The 13,267-nt window shown below is 41.3% G+C and overlaps 2 protein-coding genes across 5 annotated transcripts; one reads left to right on the plus strand and one right to left on the minus strand.

The window, feature by feature from the left end:
- LOC121910358 (GTPase IMAP family member 4-like) lies at positions 1-8,614 on the minus strand. 4 transcript variants are annotated; one of them, XM_042431551.1, is made up of 4 exons: positions 8,566-8,614; positions 2,353-2,394; positions 1,139-1,243; positions 1-1,011 (listed from the first exon to the last, which is right to left on the minus strand). In XM_042431551.1, exons 1-4 carry the CDS (start codon positions 8,585-8,587, stop codon positions 239-241), a joined length of 942 nt encoding a protein of 313 aa, XP_042287485.1. In that variant the 5' UTR covers positions 8,588-8,614; the 3' UTR covers positions 1-238. The 4 variants fall into 4 exon arrangements, with proteins under 4 accessions (XP_042287485.1, XP_042287486.1, XP_042287488.1 ...); XM_042431552.1 differs by lacking the exon at positions 8,566-8,614 and adding an exon at positions 4,886-4,916; XM_042431554.1 differs by lacking the exon at positions 8,566-8,614 and adding an exon at positions 4,890-4,906.
- A 142-nt stretch (positions 8,615-8,756) lies between these two features.
- LOC121910510 (GTPase IMAP family member 8-like) lies at positions 8,757-13,267 on the plus strand. The gene is made up of 3 exons (XM_042431744.1): positions 8,757-8,841; positions 11,041-11,605; positions 12,036-13,267. The coding sequence occupies exons 1-3, from the start codon at positions 8,812-8,814 to the stop codon at positions 12,815-12,817; spliced, it is 1,377 nt and encodes a 458-aa protein (XP_042287678.1). The 5' UTR covers positions 8,757-8,811; the 3' UTR covers positions 12,818-13,267.

Here is a 13,267-nt window from a genome sequence, read left to right on the forward strand (position 1 = left end):
AACTTTTTGATGTTTATTACAAAATGTACAGTATAGTAAATATGTTTCAGGTGGTTTGTTCACCATTCACAAATGTCAGTGTTCTCTGTTTTTACCCTTTTAAAAGTATAAGTGTGCTAATATCTGTTAGCTTTTAGTGACGGCACATCTAGACTAAACATCACGGTGTGAATCCAAAAGTTTCTTTCTGCTGCATCACTGTTCACACATTTCAGTCTGTTCACCATCTCTGATGTGTTTAGGAGGTAAATTTCAGTTTGAGGGTCATGTGAAACTTGTGAATGTCTTCCATGGAGTCTGTTGGCACCGTCTGCTCAACAACATGTCGGACATCTGTCTTTAAAGTCTGGTAGAACCGTTTCACCTCCTGCAGCTCAGACTGACGTCGCCTTTTCACGTCTGGACGTTCCTGCCGAGCCTCCTTCAGCATCTTCTCGTACTTTAACTCCACAGCTTTTATTTTCTCCTCCAGTTTCTTCTCATAGAAGTCTCGGAGCTCCGCCTCCCTCTTCTCCAGCATGTGGACCACCTGCAGGTATGTGGGGTTGGAGTAAAACTCTCCTACATTGTTTTCAACCATCTTCTCCACCTTCTCCAGCAGATCCAGGACCTGACCACGATCGTCAGCTTTGTCATTGTTGAGGACGTGATATCTGTTCTCCACCTTCGTCAGGATGGACCGCAGCTCGCCTCCCGCCTCCAGCAGCTGTCTCTCCACATCTGGTCCAGCTTGGTCGTCCTGGGTGAAGAGGATGATGGTGTACCTCCAGGCATCGTCCCCAAAGATCTCCTCCACCTGCCTCACAGCGTCTCGTTCCTCATCGGTAAAAGGCCCCACCTTGATGACCAGCAGGATGGCGTGGGGCCCCGGGGCCGACATGTTGATGCATTTAGAGATCTCTCTCTTCACCGTGCGCTCGGGTAACGAGGTGTCGAAGAGGCCGGGCGTGTCGACGATGGTCGCCTTCCTGCCGAACACCTCGCCGCTCTGCTTACAGCACTGTCTGGTCACTGCGGAGAGAAAACACATGAAGCCGCCAATCAGCTCAAAGCAGGAAATAAAGTGCGTTTATTTCAGAGATCAGATATATATATATATATGTATATATGTGTGTGTGTGTGTGTGTGTGTGTGTTACCTGAGGACTGACTGACTGCTGCACAGAAGGCGTCTCTTCCCAGTATGGTGTTTCCACTGGAGCTCTTTCCTGCTCCAGTCTTCCCAACAAGAACCAGCCTCAAGTCTGCAACACAGAAACATCTGAGACTCTGACGTTGTGCAGCTGAACTGGTGAAATATTAATCAATGTCGATAATTAACACAGTCAGAAGAAAACAAGCTGATGTTGTTCGGACATAAACATCAAACTAGATTTATTTTAACAACGTTATTGATGATTTTATTTGCTGCTAGTTTATTTAATAAAGGTTATAAATGGAACTCAAGTACAGTATTTTCTGTTTTATAGAACCTTGAGTCCTCATGGTTCTCATGTTCAGCTGTAATAAAGTTGTTTCTGTGATCTGCAGGAAGTCGTTACATACGACTCTTCACTGGTACCAGTTTAAATAAATCACATTATTTTACTTTTGCATTTTTCAATTCCTGCAATTTTACTGCAAAAAACAGACATAAAACATCACAAACTGTATCGTACTTTATCAATCAATCAATCAGTTTTATTTATATAGCGCCAAATCACAACAGAAGTCATCAGGTCAAGACCGAACTCTTTAATTTATGATAAAAGCTGCTGAAGAATCAAACATTTCTGGCCTAAATAATCACTGTGAGATCCCGGAGACAGCCCTCCTGTGCTGCTAAATATTAATAATTTAATTTCCAGGGGAGACTACGCATTATCTAGCACCGTCTCATCTCTTTTTAAGGCATTTAAATATGATCTCTCTGGCTGAAGTCAAGAGGAAGTGACTTGTTTCTCATGTGTAATAATCGGACTGGTTTCCAGGTGGAGACAAATTGTTTGTACGTTCAGACACAAGAAACACACGAAACAGTTTATTTTAAGGTTTGAACACTGAAGATGATGACTGTCTGTCAGTTGACTGGTTTTATAAAGTCACAGTTACGCTGCTCTACATGCAGATTTCCTCCCTCAGTCCTGCTTCTCACATCAGTGTTTTCTGTTTTTAGTATCTTTGAGTCTGTTGCAGTTGTTCCTCATATACTGATTACATATATATGTGGAGGGCGTATATATATATATATATATATATATATATATATGCGCCCTCCACAGAGCCATAAACAATACAGATCCACCATGAAATGTTCAATCACTCTCAGAGATGTTGGTGAACAGATATGATGTCAAACAGATGTGTTTCAGACCTGGAGGTTTATCCATACTGCCTCTTCTTTTTCTCAGTGGATCTGTGCAGAGAGAGAACAAATGAACTCATCATTCAGACCACTGATGAACTCAAACATTGTAAATAACAACAGAATCATAACGAAGATAATCAAATCAATCAATAGCAGCAGAATTAGAATGGATATATTGTGGTGTTGTGCAGCATGCCGGCTGCACTGAAACGAGATTAAAAACAGATCAGAGGTTTAAATGTTCAAACCTGCAGCTGTCCTCACAAAACAAGCTGAATCAGGTCCTAACTGGCTGAATCAGGTCCTAACTGGCTGAATCAGGTCCTAACTGGCTGAAAGCAGCTCCTAACTGGCTGAATCAGCTCCTAACTGGCTGAATCAGCTCCTAACTGGCTGAAAGCAGCTCCTAACTGGCTGAATCAGGTCCTAACTGGCTGAAAGCAGCTCCTAACTGGTTAAATCAGGTCCTAACTGGCTGAAAGCAGCTCCTAACTGGCTGAATCAGGTCCTAACTGGTTGAATCAGGTCCTAACTGGCTGAATCAGGTCCTAACTGGCTGAATCAGGTCCTAACTGGCCGAATCAGCTCCTAACTGGCTGAATCAGGTCCTAACTGGTTGAATCAGCTCCTAACTGGTTGAATCAGGTCCTAACTGGTTGAATCAGGTCCTAACTGGTTGAATCAGCTCCTAACTGGCTGAATCAGCTCCTAACTGGCTGAATCAGGTCCTAACTGGCTGAATCAGGTCCTAACTGGTTGAATCAGGTCCTAACTGGCTGAATCAGGTCCTAACTGGCTGAATCAGGTCCTAACTGGCTGAATCAGGTCCTAACTGGTTGAATCAGGTCCTAACTGGCTGAATCAGGTCCTAACTGGCTGAATCAGGTCCTAACTGGCTGAATCAGGTCCTAACTGGCCGAATCAGCTCCTAACTGGTTGAATCAGGTCCTAACTGGCTGAATCAGGTCCTAACTGGCTGAATCAGCTCCTAACTGGCTGAATCAGGTCCTAACTGGCTGAATCAGGTCCTAACTGGCCGAATCAGCTCCTAACTGGTTGAATCAGGTCCTAACTGGCTGAATCAGGTCCTAACTGGCTGAATCAGCTCCTAACTGGCTGAATCAGGTCCTAACTGGCTGAATCAGGTCCTAACTGGTTGAATCAGGTCCTAACTGGCTGAATCAGGTCCTAACTGGTTGAATCAGGTCCTAACTGGCTGAATCAGGTCCTAACTGGTTGAATCAGGTCCTAACTGGTTGAATCAGCTCCTAACTGGCTGAATCAGGTCCTAACTGGCTGAATCAGGTCCTAACTGGCTGAATCAGGTCCTAACTGGCTGAATCAGGTCCTAACTGGCTGAATCAGCTCCTAACTGGCTGAATCAGGTCCTAACTGGCTGAATCAGGTCCTAACTGGTTGAATCAGGTCCTAACTGGCTGAATCAGGTCCTAACTGGTTGAATCAGGTCCTAACTGGCTGAATCAGGTCCTAACTGGTTGAATCAGGTCCTAACTGGCTGAATCAGGTCCTAACTGGTTGAATCAGGTCCTAACTGGCTGAATCAGGTCCTAACTGGTTGAATCAGGTCCTAACTGGTTGAATCAGCTCCTAACTGGTTGAATCAGGTCCTAACTGGCTGAATCAGGTCCTAACTGGTTGAATCAGGTCCTAACTGGCTGAATCAGCTCCTAACTGGCTGAATCAGGTCCTAACTGGCTGAATCAGGTCCTAACTGGTTGAATCAGGTCCTAACTGGCTGAATCAGGTCCTAACTGGCTGAATCAGGTCCTAACTGGCTGAATCAGGTCCTAACTGGCTGAATCAGGTCCTAACTGGCTGAATCAGGTCCTAACTGGCAGTCAGAGGAGGTTAGTGAACTGCAGGTAATCAACCTCCTTACGTCAGGATTTTGGAAAAATTCAATGATGATGACCTTTGTACAGAATATTTTGATGGCGGGTGAGTTAATAAGCATCCGATCAGTGTTAAACCAACAGCAGAGATGATGGTTGACGCAGCTCTCCACTAACAGGTGATTTGGAGCACTGATGAACTATTCTGTCACAATCATTCATCACATCATAAATGCTCTTCAGTGAAACATTCAATGACCTCCATCTGCAATAGATACTTCAATAAAGCTGATTTATTGATCAAATAGCAGCTATATGTGGATTATTTTTCCCTCTTCTTTGGTTTTATTTTATCTAGTTTTTACTTAACTCTATTTTATTGTTATTGTAGCTTATTACTTTTTTATAATTCTTATTTCTCGTGTGAATTAGTCTCAGATTGTTCTGTCTGACTATCAGCTTGTCCGTGGCCTGTATGAAAGGTGCTGTGCTGATAAAGTGTTTAGTCCTCAGACAGCGTCTGTCTACACACCGGCCTGAGACGGCTCATTAAAGATGGAAGAGATCACAACAAACCCTTGTCAGACGACTAAAAACAGACAAAACAGTAACAGCAGAAAAGCAAAGACATTTACAGTATATTAAAAACCTTTATCTGCATCTAAAGAGGAATTTATAGTCACTACCAACATGTGACACATCAGGAAGACTGACAGCCTTGAGTTGTAAGTGTTGGATGAAGGCAGCACATCAAACAGTAACATTTATGTTTAACACTGTAAATGGTCCCAGTGGCGCCGCAATGAGTTTTGAAGTGGGGGACATCCAGTTACACCCATATAACCAATAACCTCCTTCACTTTTCCAGCAGTTGGGGAAACAACAGTCGTGACTTTTGCTTCAGCATTTATTAACTGGTACACTGTAGTCTGTACTGAACATTTACTGCCAGACCGACAACTTCCTGTTCACATTTTCTCTCTCACACACGTTACGCACTGCCGTACGAAGAGTTTCCCAGGCAACGACTCAGAGGTTAACTCACGTACTGGACCAGTGCTGCACAGAGGCTCCCAAACAATAGTAATTTCATGAGGAAATTATATTTCTTGTTATTATTGGCATTGAAAAAAATTAGAGGGCAAACACTGAACTTCCTGGTATGAATCAGTACATATTAATATGCTCCCTGTTGTCACCATGTGTTTACACAGTAAGACTCGCTGTTTTTCATAACTACCTGCATACCTTATTATTGTGTAATTAAAGATATACTATGTATATTATTACATTACTGTTATGTTTGGCTGTTATGAGCTGCTGCAGTGCTGGACCAACATGGCTGCTAGGAGCTCATTTTCAAAAGTATAGACCCATCTCTCAACTCATTTTATTCGAATTCATACAGTGACGTAGAAGACATGAGCATAATAAATCTCTGGAGTGAGGGTGAAGCTTGTCTGTCAAACACACAAGCATAAAAAATGATTTTATTTTATTTTATTGCAAATATAAATATGTACTGATTCATACGAGGAAGTTACACTTTAAAACCCAACTGTACCTACATTTGATTACCAGTTAGAACCAGTAAGTATTTTATATCAGTCAGGTTTATGAAGCTGTGCTGTGCATGAGCCTCATTTCCACTAAAACAGTGAGTCCTAATGAAGCAGCTCCACCAGTCTGTGCAATGAAACAAACTGGAAATAAAAAGTGCAGTTTAGGTTCTCCAACAGCGGAACAGCTGTGCGGCTCTTTATAGCATCTGTAATTCATCACGTGGACCTGTAAACCATCGTCATCGTCGTTTTCAGCCGATTTAATTAAAGTTAAAGTATAAACAGTATTTAGTTTGCTCTTGTTGACACTGAGTGGCAGCGGAGTGACTTTGCTCCAGAAACAGACATGATTCTGCGACGTTTTCCACAAAAACATCAACATCTCACTTTGCGCTGCGTATTTGCGCGTCTCCCCCTGACAGTTCACACAACACCGCACAGACGGGCAAATCACATTTCAAGGTCATGAAAGCACCGAACTGTCCGTGTGCTGCTTGCTCTGGTCGTTGCAACAGGACCCCATGTTGTATTTGGTAGTTAGATTATTTACACTGGTCTGAACTGGCAGCCATACTTGGATTTAAAGACAGTATCGCTGTGAACATCTGGCCTGGACGTTACCACTTTATTACTATAACACATGAAAGGGTCTCGCTGTCCCCCCTATTAGAGCGCCAGTGCATAGTCCCAATAAATACATAATAAGACAAGACTGCTTCCAACGTGCACGCAGAAAAAGTCTAAAGGTCTTGTGGTATATATGTCATGAATCATTTTCTCTCATTAAGTTCTGCATTTCCTGTTTTATTTTCTAACTCTCCTCTCGTTTCAGATCCACTTCCTGCCCTGGTGTGTTTCCCGCTCCTGTCCTCGTCATCGTCGTCCCCTAACGTCCTCCGCCTGTGTCTCATTACCGTCACTCCCCTTGTGTGTTTAGTCTGTGTGACCCCTGCTTCCTGTGCCAGGTCGTCTTAGCTCTTAGTCGCAAGCGTTCCAGCATTTATCCTCTTTGTGATAGTCTCTAGTGTTTTTCTGTACCAAACCTGTGGTTAAAGACTCGTTTTTTGGAAGTACTGTTTGAGTCGTGCGTTTGGGTCTAGCTCTGGTGTACCAGACAACCTTGTCACTATGTGGAACAACTTTACTGTGAGACCAACACGTTTCAGCTTTTGGCCTTCATCAGCGTCATCATGATGAGTTAATCTGGCCTCCTTGGTCTTAAGAGAAACTCTTTTTGCTGTGTGAACCACAAAAAAACCTTCTTCCCTTTTGTTATGTCTGGGAAGTTTTATGCTGATGATGTGTTTTTACTTTGGAAAGGACCAACTATAACTTAACTATAGACGTAACAGAGAGAGACGAACTCCTCTCTTCCTGTCTTTACACCAAACCTACAGATCTGAACACACCTCGTCCCTCTGAAGAGGGAAGTCTACCTGGAAGACAACTCGCTGGACTGAAAAGAAAATGTGATGTTCCAGAGCAATATGATGATGTCATCCAAATTTAGAGAGAGAGAGAGAGATAACCAAGAAGATGTGCAGGAAAAAAATGGATTCAGAGAGCAGAGATCTGCAAGATCAGCTTATTCTACGGCTTATTTACTGAACTATATTCACCTCTAAAAGTCAGAACATCATTTTAAAACACTGACATATTCTAAAGATCTACCCATGGTAACTTTAAGCAGGTACAACAACTGGTGGGTGAAACATCCTTAATTAGTCTTTATTAACGTAAAAGGTTGTGGTGTTGCAGACTGTCCTCTCTGTATGTGAATAGATCTTGTAGTGTTGTAGACCGCTGTGTCTATTTTATGTTCATGTTATTCGCGTGTGATAAAGTCACGGTGCGGAGACAGATCACCTGGCTTGTCTACTGTCTATCGGTGGCTGTATGTTTCCTGACACATATGCTCGCATGGCTCAATAACAGTTTGTGATAACAGGATATATCAGCTGTCTGTGCTGAGAGTCTAGCTCAGCCTCTGAATGTAAGAGACAACACGAATCTCTGGTTTATGCTTATGGCCTCCAGATGGTTCGCAGCGGCCCTGAGTTCAGCTGTGGAGTCTGCAGAAACTACACAGTTAATATGTGATGTGGTGCTGAAGTGGAGAAAGAGGACGAGAACAGGTTGGTCTGACTCTGACAGACTGACTGTCTCAGCAATGAAGGAGCCACGTGACACAAATATAGTGACTTTTATCACTTTTATAAAGAAATATCTTCAACAAACTTCAACACAAAGTTGTTACAGATTTAACTCTCCAGCAACAAAAAGCTAAAATACTTGATTTCCACTTGTTATCAGACAACTTTCCTGCTTTAACTCTTTCCCATCATTTTGTTCTTTTTATTTAATTATTTTATCGGGTTATAACTCAAGTCTCTCTTCTATTTTTAGTCTATTTATTCTTATATTTGAGTCTATTTAGTTATAATATATCGTTTAGCCTTTAAGTCTATTTGTTTCTTTTGCCTAATTTATCCATCTGTCGTATTCACAGATCGTCGTATTAATGAGATTTAAGAGATTTCTGTGTGAAACGATCCATGATGTCCACGTGCACGATAACTGAAAGTGAAAGTAACCGACGACAGAAAGAAAGAAAGAAAGAATAATTTGCCGCTTTAAACTTATTTAAGGCCTCTTAACTGTTGCTCAGTGAATATTAGTCAATAGTGAGTATTAATCAATAGAATCTATAATGATGTAATAATATAATCACTGAGTGTTGACAGTCAGATCTCACAGTTTCAGTCAGTCTGTTGTAAAATATCAAACTGTCAGGTTGAACTTACCGACAGTTTGAGTCGCTGCCATCACTGCTGCCTTTACAGGACGCCTATTCCGTTTCCTAGGATGGCGAAGTCATGACCCACCATACTCTGCTCTGATTGGCTAGGCTGGGCTGGTTGGGTTCAGGCATGAGGAGTGAGATTGGTTAGGGTAAGAATATCAAGGTAAGCCAATCAGAGGCAGAGTTGGGCGGGTCATGACTTCGCCATCCTAGGAAATAATATCGTTAAACGGTTCCTTGTCATCATATGAACACTGAGACCAGAACCCGTCAGCAGGTCAGACCGTTTTCTTTCTGTCTTTAAATGTCACATGTTGCTCTTCATTCAGAGTTAAACAGAATTACTCTGATGTACATTTCTTTACTTCCTCATTTAAAAGTTTGATATCAGTCATCACGAGCTAAATAATGTTCATTTGTCTTCACTGTAACACTTTTCACCTCATCAGTGAGAACAAGTTCTCAGTTTTAAAGGTTTACAGTTAATGTTCAGGCTTCATGTTGACTAAACTGTGATCAACTCATTTAGTTGTGATAATTCAATCGGTTCCGTTCACACCGGAGAAACCGCCATTATGTTCCTGACAGACCGTCTTCTACCTACAGGCACCATTTACTGATTATATTATTATATTATTATATTATTATATTATTATATTATTATTTTATTATATTATTAGGTTCAGCGAAGTGGAAGTAATGAATATAATTATTCTGATCTGAATATAAATGTCATTTCATTGAATAAAATGAAACAGACCAAAAATAAAAATAAACAAAGATAAAAAAGTTTAACTTTTAAAAAATGATGGAAATACCAAAGTTTTAAGTTTAAAATTAAAATGAAAACATATTAAAAGACATCTCTTTTTTAAAACGGGACGTTTTCAGCTGAGATTGAATCGAGGATGTTGCAGAAAAACAGGAAGTTCCAAATGAGAAACATCAGAGACGCTGCAGCTTCTGTTGAGCTTCATAAACAAGCTGAAGACTAAAATCAGTCGTTACAGACACTCAGTGCTGTAAGTTTGTCTGTAGGAACATTTAGAGACAGACACAGAGCTTCACTGAACAATATTAACTTTATTTAATATCTTTATTTAACTTGTACTGAGCAGGAGATGTATCGTGTGACATTCTCAGATTTTGAATATATTTTGCATTTTATTTTAATAATTAATCAAAGTTCCTGTCACATGGAGCAGAGCAGGTGGATCCGACTCAGGAGCATCAGGCTGGAGAGTCTGGTTTATTTCATTAAGCGTCGCTAATTTAAGTGAGAGTTTGCTCCATCACTGCGGTTTATATGAGTCCCAGCTCAGTAACCATGGTAACCACGGTAACCACGGTAACTAACAGTCAAGCTTAATTCAGCTGTGTGTCAAAGAAGGTCGGACAGACGGAAACAGACGCTTCCATCAAGTGTCTTTTCACTCGTCTGTGTTCAGGAAACATAAAACAGAAGAACTGTGAGGGACTTTTATAAAAATACTTCAGTAAATCTCCATTTTATTCGTGGTCACTCCTGTATTGGACTGATCCCTTTTATTTAAAAGCTCAGCGTTTATAATTTAAGAAATAAAAGTGTGCCAGCGTTATTTTGAAGTTATTTATTTATTCATTCACTCATTTTGTTCAAGCTGTGAAGACAAAAAGACAATTAAATAAAGTCCAAACCATGTCCTTCTGCTGTGTTTAAATGTTTACAGTATTAACTGTAACGACATTCACCGCTCTCTTCACCTGTTCTGCCACCGGGAAAAGAAGGAACTTGTCGCTGACAAAAGTCAGAACCTGCTGCTTCTAAAATGCTCACAATGTGTTTGAAACAGTCAATAAAGTTCAGTATCTCTGTATTCATGTAGGGTAATAAATATACACATGTCAGTTATCATAAACAACCTACTCTAACCTTTAGACCATCACTACCTGCCTACAGGTGTGCATTTAATCTGTCATCAGTTTTGTGCCGAGTCGTCTCCTTCACCTTGTTAACTGCAGTTTATATTCTTCATATAGTTTCATCAGCAGGTTTGTTCTGTTCGCTCTAGTTTTCTCTTCTTTATGCGACACAGTTTCGTCTTTTCTACAATCGACTGTTCTGGGTTGTTTGTTGTGACCACGAATAAAATGGAGATTTAGTGAAGTATATTTATAAAAGTCCCTCACAGTTCTTCTGTTTCATGTTTCCTGAACACAGACGAGTGATGCGAGTGTGAAAAGACACTTGATGGAACACTACACAACTAACCAACATACACAAAACTGTCTAATATTCACGAATATAACTTAAATACACAAGCACATTATAAGCTGCAGCCTCTCCTATCAGTAATAAACAGAAAACCAAAAATACAGAGTCCATGTAATTGTAATAAAATTGGACACAACAACAGTTTAATACTTTCTGCCGTTTCTTTCAGGCATTTCCCAGAAACACCATCGAGCCTTTCTAACCTCTCCGTTGTGTCTGCAGGTTCTCTGGTGTTTACACATGGATCCACATCTGACCATCGTGCTGCTGGGACACTCTGGAGTCGGTAAAAGTGCTTCAGGAAACACCATCTTAGGACAAGGAACGTTTGAGTCAAGACGGGCCTTCACATCAGTGACAAAACAGATCTCTGAGCAGACAGGAAGTGTGTTTGGGAATCAGATCTCAGTGATCGACACTCCAGGAATATTAGGCTCAGAGAAGGAGGAGGAGATCAGGACCTGCTGTCAGAACCTCCTGCGGTCCTCCAGACGTAAACTCTTCCTGGTTGTGGTGAAGATCGATCGGTTCACCATCGAGCAGAAGGACGCTGTGGAGGCAGCGGTCAGAGCTGTCGGAGACGATGGGTTGACAGACAGTTATATGCTTTTCACAAATGGAGATAAATTAAACAACATGTCACTGGAGGATTTTCTCAACGAGGATCCAGAAAGTCCACTTCCAGGACTTGTTCGGAAGTTTGCAGGGACTCATGTGTTCAACAATGAAAATGGAGGACAGGAACAAGTCAGAGAGCTGCTGCTGAAGTCAGGCCATCTTCAGGACGGTGAGTAATGATTCACACTCGTTAGTCTCATCAGGTGATGCTGCCAGAGGCTTTAATGAGTCCATCAGTTCATCAGTTCATCCACCAGTTCTGCTGTGAAGTGAGTTAAATACAGAGTGATGCTGTCTGAGAAACACCAGAGAGTCTCAAACTGAACACATGAGCCTCACTGATCAGCTCCTCTCATATCAATACTCCTCTCTGCTCCACCTGCTGGAGAAAAAGACGGTTCAAAGGTTCTGCAACAGCAGAGCAGCTTCATTACACCTTTACAGCATCAATAGTTCATCACCTGGAAACCGTCACTGATCAACACAAAGATCATCAATCATTAGCTATTAGCAGAATGATTGATGATCTTTGTGATTGATGATATCAGAACGTCCACATTTTTCATAATTTTGATGTTTCTCTGTTTTCTTTCTTTCAGTTGTTCGTCCCAGACTGTATGGTGTGGTCAGGAGGATAGTTCTGCTGGGTCTACCTGGAGACGGGAAGAGTTTATCAGGAAACACCATCCTGGGGTCAAATCAGTTTATACCAGGCTGTAGCTTTGATCCAATCACTACAGAGAGTGTCTCTGAGTCAGCAGAGGTGGAGGGTCGGCAGATCACTGTGGTCGACACTCCTGGGTTCACTGGAAGAGTTCTGACTCCCAGAAAGCTGTACGATGAGATCATGAAGGCAATAGATGAGGCCAGTCAGGAACCACACGCCTTCATCATTGTGGTCAAACAGGGCAGAGTCTCTGATGCACATGTCATACTGTTTAAGATACTGCCAAAACTGTTCGGCAGTGATGCTTCTAAGTACACCATAGTGCTGTTCACTCATGGAGATCAGTTAGGAGGTCAGCCCATTGATAATCTGATTCAGGCCAACAGAGATGTGTCTAAACTGGTCTCCATGTGTAATGGTAGGTACTGTGTGTTTGACAACACAAAGAGAGGAAACAGACAGCAGGTTAAAGACCTGCTGAATAAAATAGATGAGATGATCACAGCTAGTGCAACAGGGCCCTACACCACTGACAGGTTCTACAAGGTTCAGACGCTTCCAGTGAAAGTTTCCATAAAATGGGATGAATTCCTGGAATGGTTCCGACAGAAGCTCCAGGAAATGGATACAAATCGCAGTAGAACCAGGTATACCAAACTAAGTGAAGAACATGAGGGCAGTGATGGAGAGGCTGTAGAGCTCCAGGTTCAATGAATTATGTATCATAATCTGGACTCAACTCTTGGACTCGACCCATCTCTAACCTCCCTTCCTGTCAGAAACACTGTTCATAAATTCACACCTTTGACTGAAATACAATGATTTATTACATCAGTCCTCACTGATCTTTACTTAAACATGTAAATTCCTCTCAGATCACATCGACTTTCTCTCATTTTAAACAACTTTTGGATACTTTCAGGTAATAATTGATATGTTGCTTTATATATAGTTTGAACTGTTTCAAAGTCGACCAAATGTTACAATGAGTTTGAATATTTACAAGTTATTGTATACATGTATGAATGAATATGAATTTTTGCAGCTCCATGTGAATTTTATTGTTCGGTTTTATGTATTTTATATACTGTAATATGTGGTGTTAGTTTGTACTATACTTGTCTCTATACAAATAAACATTCAATTAATGAAATACAAGTGATG

Source organism: Thunnus maccoyii, chromosome 13 (assembly GCF_910596095.1).
Source record: "Thunnus maccoyii chromosome 13, fThuMac1.1, whole genome shotgun sequence".
Classification (NCBI taxonomy): Eukaryota; Metazoa; Chordata; class Actinopteri; order Scombriformes; family Scombridae; genus Thunnus; species Thunnus maccoyii.

What these genes read in the sequence shown, in the direction of transcription:
- LOC121910510 (XM_042431744.1), top strand. Translation starts at nt 8,812, where the DNA reads ATGAACACTGAGACCAGAACCCGTCAGCAG. An exon ending in AGACCAGAACCCGTCAGCAG is followed by an intron (nt 8,842 to 11,040) that starts GTCAGACCGTTT and finishes TTGTGTCTGCAG; the next exon opens with GTTCTCTGGTGTTTACACAT. An exon ending in GTCAGGCCATCTTCAGGACG is followed by an intron (nt 11,606 to 12,035) that starts GTGAGTAATGAT and finishes TCTTTCTTTCAG; the next exon opens with TTGTTCGTCCCAGACTGTAT.
- LOC121910358 (XM_042431551.1), bottom strand. Translation starts at nt 8,587, where the DNA reads ATGGCAGCGACTCAAACTGTCG. An exon ending in GGCAGCGACTCAAACTGTCG is followed by an intron (nt 2,395 to 8,565) that starts GTAAGTTCAACC and finishes CTCTCTGCACAG; the next exon opens with ATCCACTGAGAAAAAGAAGA. An exon ending in CAGTATGGATAAACCTCCAG is followed by an intron (nt 1,244 to 2,352) that starts GTCTGAAACACA and finishes TCTGTGTTGCAG; the next exon opens with ACTTGAGGCTGGTTCTTGTT.